This window comes from Pagrus major, chromosome 11, assembly GCF_040436345.1.
Source record: "Pagrus major chromosome 11, Pma_NU_1.0".
NCBI classification, from domain to species: Eukaryota; Metazoa; Chordata; class Actinopteri; order Spariformes; family Sparidae; genus Pagrus; species Pagrus major.
The window spans coordinates 31,302,083-31,324,302 of NC_133225.1; the positions used below are offsets into that span (position 1 = coordinate 31,302,083).

At 41.4% G+C, this 22,220-nt stretch overlaps 1 protein-coding gene across 1 annotated transcript in view; it reads left to right on the forward strand.

Annotated features, from left to right (window-relative positions):
• The first annotated feature begins 19,924 nt into the window (after positions 1–19,924).
• LOC141004311 (adenylate cyclase type 1-like) overlaps positions 19,925–22,220 on the forward strand; it is a 50,661-nt gene continuing 48,365 nt past the window's right edge. Inside the window, exon 1 of the mRNA XM_073475742.1 lies at positions 19,925–20,539. Within this exon, the coding sequence (XP_073331843.1) occupies positions 19,925–20,539 (615 nt within the window). The remainder of the gene's footprint in view (positions 20,540–22,220) is intronic.

Genomic DNA, 22,220 nt, shown 5'->3' on the forward strand with positions numbered 1-22,220 from the left:
ACTTTCCAAATGTCCTTGCTTTAAGAAAACATTTTAATTTTGCAATAAATCCCTCATGTTCCAGATTTGATCAAATGTTTTCAAAAAGGTTGCTGCAGTCCAAAAATATCTACATTCCAGACCCGTCCTCACTTTTCAAAATGTCCTCACTTTTCAGGTGAACTTCTCAAACTTGTCCTCACAAAGATAGAGGTTCAGAGACAACACACACACACACACACACACACACACACACACACACACACACACACAGATTGTTTACTGGCTCCACCATGGTAGAGTTGAGTGCTAATGTGTTGCTGTGGGAACTAAGATGTGTGCAGCTCCTCAGCAGAAGACGCCTGCAGCACTGTTACTGTACACACACTTCCCAAATCATTTCTCACACACTGCTGAGCAGTAAAGGGGGAGCATGAGCCTCTGCACGTACACTTGTGTCCATGGCCATTTATCTCCAAAATGTCACCTTTTCATTGACTAAAAAAACCTTGTTAAAACTTTGTGAGATACTCCAAAAGGCTTTTCAAGGGTTTGATGAGTAATATGAGGAACAGAGACTTTTAACTGTGGAGAGGAACGTTTAGAAGTTAAAGAGACAGATAATTCTCTCAGGAGTTGGTGGAGATCAAACCAGAGATTAAAGGAGAGTGAACAGACTACTTAATCGTCAGGTGGGCACGAATGACTCCACTGAGATGATAATTGTGCTGTTTCTGCTGGAAATGCGACTTGTTTGCTCACATGTTGATTGTCTTTCAATTCAAATTGAAGCTCTTCTGCCCCCTAGTGGGCAAAAAGCCATCAATCCAGTTGCTTTCTCTACAAGACGTATAACAGGCGATTGTATGGTACGAAGAATCCTGGGATGCTGGACTTCATGTCGCCATATTTCTAGACTTGTGTGATGTACATAGCTGATCTGAGAGCAGTTGTCAGGGAATGATTTCATGGTTCCACCTGACAGAAGGCAAACAGACATACTGGCCTTTTTGTCAGGATGTTGTTGTCTCCCAGCATCACTTTTCTTACTACAGCCATGTTTCTACTGTCAAGCAAGTTTGAAGCAAACTTAAAATGTTGCAAGGGATTAGGCAGGTGTCCATCAGCTGGTGGAGCCAATAAAGTAGGCTACGCAAAGTGTACTTAGTCAGAAGTTAGTGCTATAGGCTGTGTTACGCATGGCTGTATTAAACAGAGTAGAGGAAGTAGATGTCACTACCTTGAAACCAAAACATTTTTTCACGAGGGAATGATTTGATGTCCTCGCTGGTCCCACCTGTTGCTACGACCAGCCATGTTTTCACAAGTTTACAAGGTAACAAGGTCAATTTATTGTCATTTTTTAAAACACAAGGATTTAAAGACAAAATGATGTTCAAGTCCTTTGTTGATGATGAATCCACATTTTATGGGAATACCCACAAAGACGAAAACAGCATACAGTAAACAGCTTCTCCTACTACTTTTAAATGTTTAATACGTCAGAACGTAACCTATTCTTTTTAAATGGTTTCCTATGAGGAGAGTGTGCTCAGAGAAAAAGCTCTGCACCTGGCATCTTTTTTCAAAGCGCTCTGCCTCCGCTTTATCACACAGAAACTACCATAAAAAAGATAAAGGAAATAAAAAAAATACAATTGTAGGAGCAGATCAACCGGACACTGAATGATGCTGTTTAGCGTTGTGCTTTTATCACCCTAAGCTTGCGTTAGCTAATGTCAATCAAAACCAATGTGCAGTGCTTTTTTCTTTTGCTGCACAAGTAATTCAAGCATGTGCTCCCAGGTGCTCCAGCCCTTTCTGCTAGAAATAAACACAGTGTGGATACGGGCCCTAACTCTTTTTCAAAGAAGGCAAAAACCACCTCAAGAAAACAAAACAAAAGAAAAGTTTAAACTTTTTGCAAAATTGAGGAAATGTTATTGAATGTAGCTGTTTCCAACAACCTTTTTTTCATGCTATATTTCAAGATGTGTTTATGGAAACAAGGCTTATGACACACTGGCCGTCACTTTTTCCAAAAGTCAGGATCGAACGAATTTGAAATGACAAGCAATTGTTGTGTTTGAAATCGAACGTTAAAGCTATGGTCTACGATCTGAAAGATGGTTATTATTTAGATGGTGGTTATGGCCCAATAGTACGACCTACACAATGTGAAGAGCAAAAGGAACCAAATAAATCCATTCTCTCTAGCGCCTGCAAAACTGCAAAGAAATTGACCAATAGCAGCCATCTGGTCCGGATGGAAGTTTCCCCTTGCTCAAATTTGCACTCTCTCTCTTGGACCATCCATCCAATCCCCTCGCTCACTCCCCTGCTCCTGGTCACCTTAGACATAATAATTATGTAGCAAGTGGCCGGAAAGGCTGAAAGAAAGCGAAAGTCTGTCACTGAAAAGGCAGATACAACGGTGGTGAAAGCTCCGTGAAGATATGGACCCGATGCTGATACAGCGGAGTTTCTGTTGAGCAGGTAATCTTTCGTCTTTATTGTGGATGTTGTGACACAGATAACTTTTATTCTGATGCTGGCTTATGACTGTGAAAGCTGCCGTTAGTTTGTTTCTGTGTTATTAGACGGTGTCGAGACAATATCTGTCTCTGCAGTATTGTCAACACTTGTTTACTTGTTCGACAGAGACGTTAGCCTCTATGTTAGCATTGTAAGCTAAAATTGCTATCATGTTTAAACCAAATCAGCCTATCGTGGCAGCTAAATGAAGCAGCAAGTGAAAAGTAAATGAAACCCTCCGCTTCACGTTGGGGTTTCATTCATCCTGTCCGGATTTATTTCTCCATAAAAACCTCTCGCCCGGTCACTACTCAACTGTTTTGCTAACCCTCCTCCCGGTCTTGTCCATTTGTTTTCAACGAAGCCTTTGCTAAATAAATATGATGGATTATCACATACGTGTTACGATGTGTGTATTTGTGTGTCTTATCTGAGAGAGATTACGGTTTACGGGGCACGTTTGTGTCGTGGTGCTACTCAGACAACAGCTGGGACACAGCTGGTCCGAGGCTCATGCAGGTTTAGTTTTCAGCCACAATGTGGAAGCGATCGTTGTGATAAAAGCTGACAGCAGCATCTGTTAGTCTCTTGGCCCTCAATAACTTTTAGAAGTGGCTAACTTAGCTGTTGATAAATAGTAACTTATTACGTAGCTGTAACTTGTAACGTAGCTGTAACATGCTAATGACGTTACGCTAGCTTGGCTGTGGAGCTTAGCTGTGGACATTGTAATGACTTACAAGATTTACGTTAGTTTCAACGTGCATTGTAATAACTTTACCTGTGAATCCGACATCTTTACTCCGCATTCAAAGCTGGCTCCGTATTTGGTTTCTGCCAGCCGGCTTGTTGCTCTTGTTGCTTGTTGCGGGAGGGTGTGTGTGTGTGTGGGGGGGATGCTTTTTTCAAATCTTTCTCAGAACGTAGACCATAGCTTTAACATTAGCTGAGTTTACAGATCGGTCAATAAATCAGGCTGATAGTGAAGTTTTAGAACACCAAAACTTTTTTTGAGCAGGTTATTACCGTTTTAGGATTTCAATAAAAAGTGACAGCCATACTGGGTGGGCTTGAGAGCTACGTCTGTTGGGTCGGACCATAATGATATAATTATGATATTATGATATCGTGTAGTCAGCTTGTTTTGATGTTTTGCTGCCCCCTTGTGACCAAAAATCTATTAATGCAGCTTTAAAAAGACTCAGTTTAGTGATTTTCTTTTCCATTTCCCCTGGGACAGTGACGAAATGTGAATGTCAGCCATTTCACTGGTAAGGATGTTTCCATTGTTTTGCTGTGTGACAATAGTTATTCTTAGCACCTCACTCAGAGTGTGTGCATGTGTTTATGAGTGTGTGTCTGAGTGTGTTTGTGTTTGCTGCAGAACAGTGTTGTTTAACAAGCTTAGCAGGATCAGGTGCTGAGTAATCTGCTGGTAATGAGGCTCACAGTGGTGTGTGTGTGTGTGTGTGTGTGTGTGTGTGTGTGTGTGTGTGTGTGTGTGTACATGCATGGTAGCATTTTAGCGTGTGTCCTTCAGTTATGACCAAACAAAACACACAGCTCTACATCTGCACGAGCTCAGTCAGAGTATCACATCCGCCTTCCTTTAAATGTCCTCTTCTCTGCTCTCCGTTATGTCAAACTGACCCCCCCACTCACCCTGCCTCACTTCTGCTGCTACCAGCTGAACATGTGGCCATATTTCTGTATGATTGCGTGCAAACATACATGCATCTATGTTGTCTCTCTGTGTTGGGCAGGGTTTAACTGAATTAAGATGACTGAGGCTGGTGCTCTTCCCAATCGCCCCAGATTGGGCTTTGGAGTGAAAATCCTCCAGGGAAGCACTAATCCCTGACTGTCGGGAGCAATTTTTATTCCGTAAGCAAAGCTTTCTCGCTCTCTCTCTCTTGCTTGCTCCCTCTCTTGCTCTATCTCTCTATTTATAGCCCTCTTAAGCTGCTCTGCGTGCCACTGTTTACATTTAGAGCCCCCACTCTTTAGATTCAGAGCCCCCCCTCCTCACGCTCCCTGTCCTCCCTCGGTTCCCCGGCAGAAGAATTAAAAGCAGGACATCTCTATTGACCAGCGTGCTCGCATCAAGGAGGGGGACGAGATGGACAGATAGAGAGATTATGAGGATGAGGGCGAGACAGATAGAGGAAGAGAGAAGAGGAGGAAAGACGAGGGAGATGTAAAGTGACAAGCAGATCCGAATGTGTATTCCAGGCGGTCAGGCAAGCTGTCTGTGTGTAGAGAAGACAGATTGTGATGGAGAGGAAGAAGAGGGGGAAGAAGCTTTGAAGGGAAATGTTTTGTTGGGAGGAGCAAAGAAATGGAGATGCACATGATGCTGTTTTTTCAAATCACAAACCATTAAGGACAAGTGACTTATTTTAATCTGCAAATGTGTTGTTTTTAAGACAAGGAGTTGATATTTAGGGGAAACCTGAACCTGTGATTTACATGCAAACACATACTGGAGCCTACAGATACTTACATCTTTACTTATATCTTGTTTGTTTGATCTGAACAAGAAAACAAAATGTAAACACGATGATTTGGTTTTGTGTTGGACTATTTCTTTGTTGTGTCCAGTTACTTCACCTCTGCTGGTTGCTTGGCAACCAAGAAAAAGTCCAGCACCATAACCCCCCATAAAACTGAAAACTGTCATTTTTACACTTTGGTTTCTGTGCAGATTAAACAAAGGAAATATTTTAGAGGTGCTGGTAGGAAGATTTTGTTCCTTTTGAACAGAGTCAGGCTAGCTTTTTCCCCCTGTTTCTATTCTTTATGCTTAGCTAAACTAAGCTAACCAGATGCTGGCTGTAGCTTCATATTTAGCGTTTAAATATGAGACTGATCTCTGATCTAACTATGAACAACAGATCAGACATGACCCTGGCATCACCGTCTTCCTTAACTGACGAAGAAGAAGAAGAAGTCACAACAACAGGCAGAATGGATTTCACACAGTCTGATTTCCATGTGCTTCATTGTAATGTAAATGACATGTTTGGGTTTTCTTAACCTGCCAATGTTAGCAGCAGATGTTTGTGAACACACCGTCTGTTTCAACTGATCCAACCATTGTGCTAGTAACCACAATATCACCAGACTCCCTAAACAAATCGCGTAGTTTTAAAAAATTTTGTGTGAGGAGAAACTTAAAGACTTTGTGAAACGCTGTCTCTGACAAACTCTTAATCATTTGGGCCTTCTTGTAAATTCTGCAAATGCTCTACATGAAGTTCTTTCTTTTCTGTGTCCATTGGTTCTAGCAGTGTAAATATATATTTGTTTATAGAGCGGTGAAGTGAGATCCGATCACTGGTGGTCACTCAGGATGGATGTTAATACCAGGTCTGAACACAGCCAAAGTTTATGTCCAGCTGCTCCTTAAAGCAGCTGAGGAAGACTTACGAAAAGAAAAAAAAAACTGTTGGTCCAGTAACTATCTTTTTCCAGAGCTTTCAAACACATCACAGTGTAATACTGAGGAGGAGTTTACATGTTACAAATGCAGAAGTTATAGAGCAGTGACAAATTGGGTTTTGACATCCTGTTCTAATATTTCTGGGCATGTGTGGCTCTCAGCCCATTGGATCCTGCTGAAGACCTTAATCTATAAAACCAGGTCACGGGCATATCATTCACTTTTTTTTTATAAACGTAATGATTTCCTAAAACAGTGGTCGCTGTAGTTTTTAACAAAGTGGAAGATATAGTGTATTTGTTGAGGACTATTTTCAGCAGCATATTAGTGCACATTTGGTTCTCTAGTGCATATTGGCAGCAGGACAGTGTGTGTGGGAGTGTGTCAAAATAAACTACAGTGTGTGTGTTCATGGTAATAAAGGAACATGTCACCTGCCACTTCATTAATGTGTCTTTACTAGTTTTTGGGCAACAATGGAGCTCTATAGAGGAAGAAGTTATATCAGGCTCTGAGTACAAGGATCAGTTCATGAGATTTTTTCACAATAAAAAATATGGAACATCAGCATCCTTTAAAAAGGAGGATCTGTAAATCCAATTTCTTGGTAAAAATGCATCTCGTTGAGCCTTCCTGTTTGTTACTGCAGAGGTCAACTTGCCCCCTACAGCTGAGAACTAGCAGTTTAAGGCAGCAGCTAACATTTAGCTCATTATGTAAATGCCAATCATCAGTTGTAGCACAGACCCTGGGGGTTTGGAGATGCTCAGACACAACTAAGGCTGGCGAACCAGCACGCTGCATTCACAATTCTAGTACATAAACAAAGCGATTTATGGATCGCGAGGCTGCATGGTGCTAATGTGTCAGCTCTGCTCCCTGCACGCAGTAAGGCAGCAGTGATATAAACTAGTTATGTCATTTAATGTGATGGAGCAGCCTCGTCCTCTGTGTATTTTACACTCAGATGAGGCACGCTTCCACTTGTGTTTCCTGCCCAGTGTCAATAACATAATCAGATGTGGGGCTCACAGCTGCTCTACCTGTGAGTGTGTCAGCGTGTGTGTGTGTGAGTGTGTGTGTGAGTGCTCAGGATAAACAGACAGAAGAATACAGTGCAGTGTTTGGGCAGTGACACATTTTTTTGTCGTGTTGGCTCTGTCTTCCACCACGCTGGGTTTAAAAATGAAACAGTGACTGAGAGGTGAAGCTGCTGACTGTCTGCATTCTTTGTGAGTGTTTTGCTCAGATTGTGTGAACAGAGGAGCTGCAGACCCGACATCGTTTTGTCCAAAAGATTTGGTGGGTGGCTGATGTTGTTCCGATATGGAGGCAAACCACACACCCTGAAACACCATGCAAGGGTCATTCTACAGAAACTTCCACTTTTGGATGGTCGAAAGGTCTGAAAATTGACTAACTTTTGTAACATTTAAAATTAGACCACAGTATTCCATAACTCAACAATGACTTTTTATCTTTTGTTACCTGGTGTTACCTATAAGGAAAGTAACACCAGTGACAAAATGGCTGCTATACAGGGCATCAAACCACACTGTCAAACATGTAAAACTCACTAAATCATGTCAGTGACGTCTACTAAAGCTTCATATGAAGTCTTATAACTGGAAGGAGACAGTGGACTGAACCATGTCCTCTCTTCACAGATCTCCAGGAAGTAAAGTGATGTCATAAGTGTGATTTTTATTTCAAAATAAGAGACTTTTGTCACACGGTACCACCAGTGACGCGACTCCATTATATATTTTATAATATTTATTTGGAATTTAAATTTTTTGTCATTTCTATCATATATTTGACTGTTATGTATACATTAATGCATTTTGAATGGTAGAAAAACATGGTTTTGAACTCAAAATACGGTACTTTCCTTCTATACATGACTGTGAGGACGAGTAGTTCTGTGGTGCTCGGAATGTTAAATAATAGATTTAAAAACAAATATTGCCAAATTGATGACCCAAGAGGCAGTAATTGTTCAAATAACCTGTTGTTTTTACTACAAAATATGAAATAAATGTAAGTCTCAAGTGTTTCTTGGGTGTAATTTTAAGGCAAGGGACAGAAAAATGGATGTTTCCATAGAATGGCCCACAAATGGATTTGTTCTACCCAGCCAGTGTCCCTTAGTGTTATTTTCGTATTAGACCCCCAGCGCCAACATCTGGTGCTAATGCAAGAAACAGTGAGATAGATAGTAAAGTTGTGGACATGTAGCTATATAATAAATAGTGGACCGAGCCATTGGTTTGTAGACTGCAATTTTGAAGCTTTAAATTTGCATTATGGTCTTTGACATCGTGGTTTTTTGGAGCCAGAAGTGACGATGTTTGGACAAAATGGCAGAGAACGGGGGAGCGGTGATGGTCATCTCCTTCACATCATGTAACAATCCCCTCACATATGGCCAATTAAAAAAGTGATTGATACAAGTAAATATGTACAAATTGTTACATAGAGCCATTTTAACTACAGTTATTTTCTCATAACCACAATATTTACCTTTACATAACCACGCCATGAAAAGACACATTCTGAGGGAAAATAGAGGAGGCATATTGTAGGGAATGAGTATAATTTGATTAATTCTTGTCTTTAGAAGACCACAAAATCCTCAGTGGACTGATACGCATCAAGTAAACGTGATGCTCTTTGACTTTTAAGATGTGAGCCTTCTTGATGATCATCACAGGGTTAAATGTACAGCAGCAGTGTATCTGGGGCAGTATAGTGCTGCTCAGCTGTCCATTTAGCCCCCACTCATTAGCTCCTCCTCTGCCAGCTGAGAGCTCTGATCTGCAAACATTGATTGGGATCAATAATTCACACTGCTGCTTTAATATTTGATGTGTGGAGCTATAATATGTTGGGGATAAGTGCCAGTGTTAAGTGTGAAACACACACACGCGCAGCTGCTGGTGATTTGTGATCATGTCTCTGGTTTTCCCTCCTCGGTGTCTCCAGTCCGAGCGCTTTCAGAGTGTCACCGAGCCGCTGCTGAATATTTGATGTGTCAGGTAGATTGTGAAGTTGACCCCAGACCGTGGTCAGCGAGGGTTTCTCTGTCTCTCCTGCATTGATCAGACTGGCTACCTGTGGCTCCTGCATCTGAGAATAATGAAACTATTGAACTGCACTCGCAGAACAGGTAGTACAAGAGAAAATACTTTCACTCATGTCGACATCAGGACTGTGAGAGCTGAAAGTCTGATCTTTTTTATTAATCTCTCTGAGACTCTTTTTGGGTTTCAGTCAAAAAGAACAATGTCAATTTACAGAAGGTGTTGTAGATCAAACTGACACATGTATTCTCTCAACAAGACTCTCACTCATCCAGGTCACAGGATATCTTGAAGTTGTCAGTCAAAGACAGAAACATGAAAAACATTTTGAGTGGAGAAATGTTTCTTCGGGAGCAGACTGATTACGATTTTATGAAGCTCTCTGTAACTGCAAAGCTAACATCTCATCTTTTACTTCTATTTCCAGTCTGGTGTTCAGCATTAAGACACATGATCAACTGGATTCAGGTCATGTGACAAACTTGTCCTAGTGCCATGTCTGTTTGTGTTGGATCACTGTCCTGCTGTATGGTCCTAAAATTAGCATATTGTATATAAAAAGGGCTAAAAGTCTGACACTTTTCACCTGAACGAATATCTTGCAAAGCAGCTGGATCCATCTTGCCAGGCTTCTAGCTATGTCTGAACGACAGTGGTCCAGACCAATCAACGTCTGATGAGGAATTAATGGAAGCTCTTTGCGTAATTGAGGTGTGAATACCAGCGAGAGAAGCGACTGAGGTTAGCATAGCTGCTGTAGCATCAGTTATATTGGAACTGTACAGTTTACTTCATTGAAAGAAGAGCAAAGATCAACACTGAGGACTTTTCTAAAGAAATAACATGTTTTTGCTCTTCTCCCAACTGACTTCAGTAAAGTATATTTAACAACTGGCTGTTGATCTGCTTGGTTGAAGTGAGCTCATGACAGATGGCAATAGACTGATGGTTCGTCCAATCACCTGCCAAATACTTTTTGAAACTGCTTGACCTTTTCCACACAGTCTAGCAGCACCTTTCCAGATGGTTCTATGAAACAAACCATCTGCCAAGTCAGGTTACCAAAAACCTTTCTCCTGCTGAAATGAAAAAATAAATCTTTAAGTAGAGCAGATGACCCATATGACTGATCTGGTGCCCCCACTGTTGACGCCTTTTACAAAAGAAAAACAATCATGTTACTGTATTCTCATCTTCTGCTCATGGTCAAGGTTTTTTTCTACATCAAACTTTCCACAAAGACCTCTCACCTAAAGGTTCTCTCATACAGAGAGTGATCACTGCCATTGCCTTCATAGTTTCTAACGTAGATTTATCGGCATCTATGACTCCCTCAGCAGTGGCTTAGAGAGAGGCTGCGCCTGCTGCTCAATATTCCCCGCAGCCATCAGAGGTGATGATGGGTAAACTTTTTCAGGTTTCTGCTGTGACCCACCATCACGTCACCCATTGGTTTTTTGACTACCGTTTTGAAGCCTTGAGATTGGCATGATGGCCGTCACCATCTTGTTTTTTTTCTGGAGCCAGGAGTGACCATATTTGGATGAGAGGGTTGAGCTGGAGAGGATATCCTGATTGGATCTTGGATTACAAGGTATCCCCAGCCTAAAGCATACCCTGCATTATCGTCTATTTGACTCCAAATGGGACCAGAATTTACTAAATGAACAATTGAGACCATAAACTGTTTACTGAGGTAATACATCAAGTGAGAAGTACACTCATTTTCTCATATGCTTACATACAATCAGACTTCTTTCTTTTTGAAACCAGTAGAGTCATACTGGTCGTTAGAAATATTGCAGGTTCAAGACACTTAAACGCTTCACTTTTCAGAACTTGAAGCTCTGTCCATATTTTACATTCCATAATAATGACTGCTACTCATTGTGTTACCATGGCAACCACAGAAACAACTCTAAGAAAAGAACAAGAGCTGATTTCACTGTTGTTGTTGACACACTCAGATACTACACCTCTATCAGTGGAGGACCATTTTAATCTTCCCGTGACTCACCTTTGGGATCCATCCAAAATGATCAACGGCCATGATGCTAATAATGTGCTGGTGCATCAAGAGAGGCTCGAAAGCATCATATTTGATCGATATACATACAAGTAGAGTTAAGATGTTTGTACATTTTAGACTGCAGATCATGCTGAGATCGGCTGCATACACCTCAGTAAACACCCCGCTGTGTGCAAGTGGTTGAGACAATTGTGTCTTTTCCATAAGCTTCACAGAGAATAAGAGTGTGAACAAAAATCCATTTACCTTTTACTTGAGAGAAATCCTGCGTTTATTCCACCAGGATGACCCTAATCCTACTTTGCAGTCCACAGCGACTTTATATACTCCTAAAAGCAGGAACATGGAAGAGAGTCATTAGGAGGACGATTGCTGCTCCACAGGGAATTATTATTGTCATCATCACCATATGTGAAGTATTATTGAGTCACTGTGGAGAAGTAAAAGCCTCCTTTTCCTTGAAACTAAACACCAGAAGCTGTTGGTTTCTTCGTCAGAGTGTAGAGGAGCAGTTAGTCTGTTTAATCTTTCATCAGTATCAGACTGAAGTTGGGTTTTTTTGTGGCTTGGCAGGCAGATTTTGTCATTCATTTAAATTCATCTGGAATTGTATCCATTCAGGATCACATTCATATTTTAATCGTGTTCATGTAAAATTCCCTCACAAGCACTCCAAGGGAAATTCATAAAAAACACAGTCAATCTGGCAGGCTTTTTCTTTTTAACTTTCAAAGACGCAACTGTTGCCATATGAAAGAGTTCTGAAACTGTACGCGTTTGTACCCATGCGTGCGTGTGCATGCAAGCAGACTTCTGTGTGTGTGTGTGTGTGTGTGTGAGTGTGTATTTAAATGATAGTTGCACTGGAAATGTTTTTCAGCTTCCCTCCAACATCTCTTGCTGAGGGAGATGAGAGGAGCTGACACACAGAATTAAAAATATCTCTCAATAGCACTCCCACACACACACTGCAACCCAAGAGGCCACACACACACACACACACACACATACACACAAAAAGACACATTAACACACAGTCTACTGCTGAACACTGTATTTTTGCATCTCTCTCATCTTTTTCATTTACCCCTCTTGTGCATATGGACGCATACGTGCAATCTGCTGGCTGTCAAGCGCTTTAAAGCAACATTATAGAGGCGTACAAAGACAGATTTAATGGATTAACTACATTTTTTTCTCTTGGTTTATCTTTTGACCTCACGTTTTATCATTTTTATACATGTTAGCATCATGTAAAGATGAAAGAATAAACTTGTTTATCGCCGCAGAGTGATACTGCGGAAAACACGGTTCACAAGGTCTTTTATTGGCTGTATAAATATCTTGTTTATGCATGCATGAGAGCTGGTTTCTGCATTCATCTATTCCTGTTCTCCACAGGAAAAGCATGGAGCTAATTGTGTTTGTATGAATGGCAGCAAGTAGGTTTATTCATGAATGCAAACAACACTGCAGCAGCAGCAGCAGCAGCAGCAACAGCTTCCTCCTCAGCTCCGGTGAGAGCTCCTATTTGTGAATGTGCTGAAGATCCCTGTCTGCTAAGTTCTCATTTATCTGTCTCTGTGTATCCCAGCCAATTGGCTCCCATCACACACACACACACACACACACACACACACACACACACACACACACACACACACAAAACAAACCCCACAAGAACAGGAACTCACCTGGCCGATTACAGGAACGCCTGACAAAATCAAAGCTACAATCTCGGGGTCACCTGGTTTGAGGTGGTGTTGGACTTGGTCTGACATTTTCAAAGTCTATTATAAATTTACTCGTGCACACATGCACACACACACACACATTGTGATCACTACAACCACATGTCTACATCCTGGCAGTTGTCTTTGCATGGTTGGTGGGAGGGGAGTGTGTTGCTTCGGTCACCTCTGAAGCTTTCATCTGCACCACCCCGTCCTTCATGTCAGAACCTCAATTTGGAGAAATGTCAGTGAGCACAATGAGCCGGCAGGGCAGGGCGCTGTGTCACCACGCCACAGACAGCTACAAACACATCAGCTGCACTCATCATCTCAAACCACCTGAAAGAAAGTCAGAGAGAGGAGAGAGAGAGAGAGCGAGCCACGGTGTCAGATTGGGAAACACCTCAGCAGCGTATCAGTCACAACTGCTAGCCTTACTGCCTCTGTTACCATGGTAACGGGGGACTGTCAGACATCCTGGAGGGAGGGATGGTCCAAAAATCTGCAGCTGTCACTTACTTCAAGAGAGAGAGTAATGGAGCCTGTGTGTGTGTGTGTGTGTGTATCACTTCACTTCACTGAGAAGATGCTAAACAGGAAAGATGAGACACTTTGAATGAGCCAGTGGGGATATGAGATGGAAATTACAGCTGCATTTTATGTTCCACAACAACTTAAAGCAGTTCAAGTGGACAGGTTTATTTTATATAAATGAGGGGAGATTTCAAAAGAAACAAATAATTAGAGAAAGAACACAACAAAGACAACATAAATGGCAGTGTTGACACAGTAGATGCACCTTTAAAGCAAATAAAGGATAGTTGGTGTGTTTTTAAGAGTTGCTTAAAAGCCTCAATTGACAACTCTGTCCTCAAGTCAGGTGGAGACTATACATTTTGATCCAAACCTGCAGAAAAGCAGCTTCACTGAAAGTCTTTGTGTTTGTTCTTATGCCTTTTAGCACAAAGGTTGAGTCCTCCAAGAGTCCATGATAAAATCATGAATAAACATACATCCGCTTGTGCCCTGACATCCCTGATACTTGTATCAATGTTTAGAAGAAAGGGCCTTTTTGTTTCACTGAGTATAATACTAGAGTACAGTTTTTCAGACTGTATGACATTGTCAGTGTGAAGGTGCCTCACCAAGCAAAAATGTGTGTTTTAGGTTTATATCCAAATTATTTTATTGTAAGTTTAAAAACAGGTAACTTTAATTGACGTTGGCCTCCTGCAGGCCTGGAGGATGGCAGCTTTATACTGAAGAAAACTGGATATAACTTTGATACATGTAAGGGTGAAGCAGAAAGCATAATGTAATGTATTGGAGAGGCTGACTTACATAACTAGGGGAAGGGTTTGAGAATTTTAAAATGGTGTGGAATCCTTTATTGGAGTCCCTTGGTCGTCAAAGTGCAAAGTCATTTTGAGATTGCTGTGTTGCCAAGTATTTTTTCGTTTTTTTTTTCATTTTGTTTTCTGATTTGTTGTTATCATATTTCTTAGTGAAATATGTGAAGTGCGTGAAATATTGGGTGTGTTTTTCTTTAATTTTGGAATCATATCTACATATTGTTTTATTGGCTTATTTATATGGTTAGAAAAGGATTATAGTTTTTTTTGTAAAAAAAAACCCCATCTTATGTACTTTCTGTTTTCAAGTGGTCTCTAATAAACACCATTTCCTATGAGCCCCAGAAGGTGTGAGTTCATGACAAGTGGAGGGCTCACAGTTTGTTCAGACATGTCTGTAATAACAGCAGGGCAGAGACGACATCACAACTCACATTTTGGAAGAATGACTTTAGACGAGCAGTTTGATGCTTATTTTGGGATCTCAAGGCTTCAGGAGACTTGGATTACACAAGATGAGCTGCTTTTTTTTACATTTAAAACAAGTCCCCATTAGTCCCCATTCAGTTGTTTAGGAGGATGCTACAATGCTGTTTTGTTTTGAAGCTCCAGAAATGTTGACTTTCCATCAGCATGGGGGTGAGAAGATAATCACTGCATTTCATTTTTGGGTGAACTTATCCTTTAAACCTTAGCCATTTTCCAAATAATGCTAATAAACGTTCTCTCACACTCACACTATGAAATATATGTATATATACATTTTTTTTACAGGTAAGTGATATTTATAGACAGATTTGGAGCTCTAAGTCTTCAGACTCACTGTCAGACTTAACCACCAGAGTGTGAGAGCTCTTTCATTCTGAACCAGCAGACAAAGTCTTATCACTCTCTCCTCAGATGAGGTCAGATTGTCTTTCTTTCTTTCTTTCACTGTTGTGATGTCGACTCTGCAGCATATTGATTTAAAGAACGCGGGACGATAGTGGATATTGACCGTTTAGTAATTGACTGTGTGCATGTAGAGACTTTTTGTCAGGAGGAATGACTTCTTCATTGATGAGCCGGCCCATTGAGATCTTAGCGATCTGACGCACATGTGCAACAAAAAGCAAGGTCATCGGTCAGGCCACAGAGAGGAAGCCTGCATTTATATTCTGAAGGTACGTTTGTGCATTAAAGAGGAGCTTCTTTACAATTTAAAAGCCTGTTATTTTGAGCCTGTTAAGCTGTGAGGAGAAGCCTCCACCATGCTGACACAAGAATTTATTGTCATGTGAATCCTGGACTATTTTTCAGTTCGAGCTGACAGATCCACATGTCCTTTACTTGAGATATTTCTGGATGGCGAATCAGGCAATGCGATCAACTGCCCTGGAGCCCTCAACCTCCTTCCTGTAGTTTTGTAATTGAGTTAACTGTCTTTTTTCTTGGCAGTATAAAAATATACACAACACAAACACTCTGATGTAATAAGAGCTAAGGTATTTGTCTATATTTATATCTCCCTAGGAGATATAGAAGGATTGGTTTGTGGACTACCATTTTAAAGTCTCAGGTTTTGTGTTACAGATGTGCCATCTTGGTTTATTGGTGCTAAAAGTGACCATATTTGGAAGAGAGGGTGGACCTAGGGAGGATATCTTGATTGGATCTGACTGAGAAACCAAGGAAAATATCAGCCGCAAAGTTGCCATGCGCTAAATCATACCCTACCCCCGCCTACTTTACTCTAAATGGGATAATAACTCACTAACTTGTAACTAGAGCTGTTACCATACCAGATTTTTACTGGACGATTATCATGGCCTAAAGAATTCACGATGATGACATCATCGCGATATCTATAGAGATTTGGAAAAAAAAAAATGCTCTCAGCCAAATTCATCTTAACTTTTTTATTGAGTGTTTTGTCAAATGAATAACATTGGTTATACGAGTGTAGGGAGGTGGACACAGAGTCTATGTAATCATACATGCCTGACGTTTCGACAGCAGAAGTAAATCAATGAGTAGCAGCTGCACAAAACAGTCAACTGTAAGAACAGAAAGAAATGCTGGATTATTTATACAGTATTATCACATGTCTATTATTAAAGGAGCACTTTGTCATTTTGGAGAAGAAAATCAAACTGAGAATGTTCCTACAGTATTTACAATATTCATGATGTACTAATACAAACTCAGAAATATTTGTCTTTCCATAAGTGAATAAACAAGCTGTTCTCAGAGGAAATTAAAGTCCCAGAACACTGTTTGAAGCTAGTAAGGTGGCAGGGTCCACCACATATAAACAAAGTAAATTCAGTCATGAAAACAAAGAGATTGTTTATTAAGTTTGTTTAGGCAGAAAAAGATCTTTCTCTTCTGATTAAAATTCCTTCCCCAAAAACTACAGAGTGCACCTTTAACACGATATCAATTTTTAATTTTTTTAATATCATGGTTATTGTCAAAACCAGTTATATGCAACAACCCTACTTGACACTAGTGATTGAGACTACAAACTCATCAGGAAACTGTTTACTGAGGTGATAAATCATGTGAGAAGTACGGTTATTTTCTCATAAGCTTACATACAGTCAGACTTATTTTTGAAACCAGTGGAGTTGCCCCCTGCTGGCCATTAGAAAGAATGCAAGTTGGAAGAGCATTTTTGTGTGAGCTTCACTTTTCAGACCTGAAAATAAAACATTAATAACATAATGAAAGTGGGATTACCACACAGCAAACCTGGGCCCATATGACATCCCAGCATGGACACAAGCCACACATGTGGTTTATAAAACGTATTCAAGCTGTGGGTGAAACCTGTAAACCTCATTGTGTGCTACTGTATTCAAATGAATGTTGTCATCAATATGTGTTCTTCCTCCATCTGTAGCCTTAATATATCATAAAAGTGATGATGAGAAGAGTAAAAGATGCACATGAACGTGTCACACTATCACTTTTCTGCACGTTAAAGCTTTAAGTGGAATGTTATGATAAAGCAAATGTACATAAAGTATAGAGTGGTGTAGTCTGAGGTCCTAAAACCCGGAAATCAGTTTGCATTTTTGCACATGTAGTTCCCGCGTCTCAAAGTCCACAGGTTTTTGAGTGGGTTTTCAGTTAAATGCCTGAAATAAGGTGTGTGGTTACACAGGCTGAAGATATTCACACGTTTTGTTCTATGACATAAAATACATCAGTAAATAGCCCACATGTGAATTATAAAGCTGTGTTAAAAACGGCGGTTGCTAACAAGTGTGTAAATGAGACTACAGAGGTTGTCGGGGACATTAAACGTCACCACAGTGAACACAGAGACTCATCTACTCACTAGTCCGTCTTCACAGGCCCACTTTAGTTACAAACTGTTCTAACTCTGACTTTACAACTTCTACATTGATCAGTTTATAGGAAACCTGTACAGTAATTGTGTAGAAAGACTCTTAGTGGTGGTGACGTTTATGTCATGTGACCGTGATGTCATCTGTTTATAGCCTGACATTAGCTTTTAACTGCTAGAGGTTTAATTTATGTTTCAATAATCTCAATAGTGTTTTTTATCTGTGAAGATTATCTTGATGAACGAAAAGTGTAAGTATCATAAACTTGTGTTCGACACATCCCATTGGCTTTTGTTGAGGGAACCAAGAAGAGGCTAACTTACGTGTTAGCTTATAATACATCACTGCTACACCACTCTATATGTATGCACATACATGCACATACAAACTTCCCATTGTATTTGACTGGTTCTCATGTCAGCTCCTAAAGCGTAACCTTGCAAGTTTTACACATTGAATTTCCTCCAGTGATGTCACGCAGTGGCTAAGATGCATTGTGGGTAATGTAGGCACCAGGTTTGGAAAAGGAAAAAGAATGAGTGGAATAAAAATGACTACCTCTGTTTCTGCTCATTTGTTTTTACCTGGTGTCTTCAGTTTATCAGATTACATTCAGCTTCTTCTGGAGCCACAGAAGGCCTTAATCTACTGTTTTCACATATTCAGTAGTACTCCTAGACCTGTAAACACACTTTAATGTGTAAAACTGATGGAGTTACCCTTTAATATGACAATATGAAGCATTCTTGGAGAGTATTTCTAAATATTTACACCAAAATCTAATTTCTCCCTCTTGATATGTAAGTCATTGTACGTGTAATTATTTTTATGAGGCATATTAATGATATTTTCTGCATGTTGAAGGGACTTCTGCTGCTGCCATTTATTCTATTTTGCTGATGTTTATTTTTTCATAAGCCCTTTAATATTATATTTTAACTGAGGTAGACCTTTATTCTGTTCATAATGACTGCATACTGATGTTGCCTTTACTGTCTCTGTTATTGCCTTTAACATGTAAAGCCCTAGTAAATAAAACATGTTATCATTATTATTTGTTCTGTGTCTACCAGATTGTTGACTTGAGGTGAAAACATATGACATTCATGTGTAAAATATACATCAACACTTTCCAATTTCCTCCCTCAGTTTGGATCGGAGCTTCACATTTTTGGACACCCTGAAGATCTGCTCGTTAAATTCTTATGTAACATATGTTTCTCTTTTCTAACACTGTATTTTTTGCTGCTGCAGCTGCTGCTATTTTGCAGCACCCCTCCCTTATATTTCCCACATTCTCGCATATTTGAACTCAGTTCTACTAAATGACTCTTCTTGCACATTTGTGTCATTCTTTGGCGTTACTGAATGATATTTCCCACTTATTCTGTCAATGTTTGTTCTGCAGCGACAGAATGTTTCAAATTCAGCCTGAAGTAAAAAAATCTACATCAGTATGCAAAAGAAACGCAGAAAATATGCACGCATGCATGTACAAACTATGCAAACATGCCCTCCACCACAACAATGGTGCATCACATTTTAAGATGCGCGTCATCATTCTTATATTTTCACGTTTAATTCGGGAAGAAGAGCGCTATTTATAGCTTTACCTTCTGTCTACAACGAATGTGTTCCCGTTCATTTCTCTGTGTGAAAAGAGCGCTTGATTCTGCAATTAAACATACGAGGGGAAGAGATGCGGGAAAGACCAAATTGTTGCTATATTGGACCATCCACCGGTGCAGCTGGTCTATTTTTAGCTGGGAACTACATCAGCTCTGACTGCAGACACTGTGAGGGGAAATCACCCGCGCTGTTTTGCTGCTGTCTTCACCCAACCAGCTGACATGTCACTCCGGCAAATTAAGGCAGGAGAAGGACGCACACACTAGAATATTATATTTACTCTGTGTGTGTGTGTGTGTGTGTGTGTGTGCGCGCGCGCGTTTGTTTGTTTGTGTGCGTCTCAGGAGCGCGCAAGAGAAAGTAAATCCAGAGAAATGAATGTCAGAGGATGTTTTTGGTGACTGAGCTGTACCATCATGAGTCCTGTCAGAGCGCACGAACACCGGTAACCCAGTCCGAGGCACCGCAGGAGGTCCACGAGACAGAGACACACACAAACACACACACACACACACACACACACACACACACACACACACACACACACACACACACACAGAGAGAGAGAGAGAGAGAGAGAGAGAGAGAGCTGCACATTGGTCGGGCTACTTTCCTGACGACACACCAACAACCGTCAACCTGTGGAGAGGGCGCGCACGGTGCTGCTGCCTCCTCTGCCACCCTCTCCCCTCTGACACCGAGCCCCGCAGCCTCCAGGACGCATGAACTGGGAGAGGGTGCCGGTTCGATTCCCGACGGAGGAGAGGAAAGCGAAAAGTTGAGGGGCTCGCGCGCTATCCCCGCTTCATGAATGGCCGGAACATGGAGGAGGCGCCATTCGAAAGAGTTAAGACCCGGCGGAGGAAGGGTCACTGCCCGGCCGGTGCACCGCTGGGCGCCATCGCCTGCGAGGACGAGTTCAACAGCCAGGAACTGGAGGCTCTCTTCCAGAACTACAACCTGAAGCTGGAGCAGACCGCCACCCTCAAGGCGCTGGCGGTGCTCATCGTGGCCGCGTCGTCGCTGTCCCTGGTGGAGCTGCTGTCCAGCCCGCGCCTCACCTTGTCCAAGGGCTCCTACCCGGTGCACTGCGTGGTGTTCCTGTCGCTGTTCATCGTCACCAACGTCAAGTACCTGCAGGTGACGCAGCTACAGCAGATCGCGAAGCTGGCGCTGCTCTTCAGCTTCACCTTTGCGCTGCTCTGCTGCCCGTTCCCGCTGGCGCTCGGCACGTCGGAGCTGGTGAGCGCTGGTGCCCCTGAGCAAGGCGTGTGGCAGCTCATGCTGGTCACCCTCGTGGCTTACGTGCTGCTGCCGGTGCGGACGCTGCTGGTCGTGCTGTTCGGGGTGATGCTGGCTGCATCCCACTTCATTGTCATAGCGACGTCGGTCACGGGGAGGAAACAGTGGCTGTGGAGACCGGTGAGTGCTGCACCTGCACCCAGCCTCGTGCTTAGAGAACAGTTTCACTTCTCAGCCATCATCACATCACACAGGGAGCACACCGAGCCTCGCTCTCACTCACACACTACAGCCCGGGTACCTTTGAGCAGCTGCTCCAGTGAGTTAGTTTGCGCTGTGAGGCTCCCAGCTGGGCTGTGAAGTTACTGTATGAATGAGGAGCAGCGTGCTTACTCATCCGGCTTCCCCCGGAGAGGGAAGGGTTAAAAACAACCTCACTGATCGATTTTAGCTCCAGGATACTGGAGTTGTAAAAAGAGTTTCACTTTAGCGCTCAGCAGTAATGAAGCAGGAGGAGCTGTCCAGCTGCTGGTGCTGAAACACACGCACACACACACACACACACACACACACACACACACACACTGGTCTCTTTGACCCAGATTGTAGGCAGAAGTGATGACTTTAATATGTCGGAGGTGTTTCCCCACATCAGCCTCTTGTTACAATATGTTTTCTGAGATATTTCTGGTCTTGCAGAAAACAGTTCCAGCCTCTCTGCCCTCTGAAATGAAGTTGTGTGTACTTGACCCCTCTTCAGGTTACAAATGTCACCAGGTGACCAGTTCAACCAGAGACTGATTTTTCCTCCTCAAAAGGTTTCATTTGAAATTTTAAGGAGCCTTAAGGGAGACAAAATCAAACATCAAGATACTTTTGACCAAATGCCTTCGATATTGCTACAATATTGTAGGGATGACTGTTAGTACATTCACAAAATGCTTGTGATCAGTAATCGTCAGTAATGTGGATATAATGACTCAGTGGGTGAAGACAAGTATTGGAACAAGTTGAACAGTCTTGTAAGTTCAGAACATGACCTCACTTTACTATAATACAGCCTTTAAAACCAGGACAAGACAACACTTATGTCAAATCTTGATATAATGATATCAAAAATCGAAGCGACGACGTATAGTCTCAAATCCTGATAACATTTAAATATTGGTATATTGCACAGCCCTGCTTTGATTCATATGAGTTTTACAAACTCGCTTCATTAGCAGTGAGGCGTTTAATCAGTGGTTTGCACCCTGTTTGGTTTGTGACTTGTTAAAAGGAAGCATCGTCTACTCGGACTACTTCTGGGGGCCTCAGAAGTAGAGCTGCAACAAATAACTGATTAATTGATTAGTTAATCGAAAGAAAATTAATCACCAACTCTTGATAATCATTTTTCAAGTAATAATGTGAAACATTGTCTGGTTCCAGCTTCTCCAATATGAGGATTTGCTGTTTTTCTTTGTCATTCGTAACAGTAAATGAAGAGTCTTTGAGTTTTGGACTCTTCATTAGACATTTTGAAGACGTCACTTTGAGTTCTGGGAAATTGTGATGAGTGTTTTCCACAATATTTTAACATTTTCTGCTGAATGATAAAGCGACTGATCACAGATGTATCAGTATTGGCGTATATGTTGCACTGATATCAAAGCGTTTTTTTTTTAGATACTGATGCAGAAAAAGATGCTTGGGGTTCAGTGAAGTTTACTGTTTCAGTGCATGGATTTAATTTTAGCCAATAAAGTTTATTGTTAAACTGCAAAATATGCTTCCTCTGTTGCATATCTTTGTCTCAAGTGTTTGATAACCAAATTTGCAGGTTTACTCCTCAAAATGTATGTATATCTACCGATATACG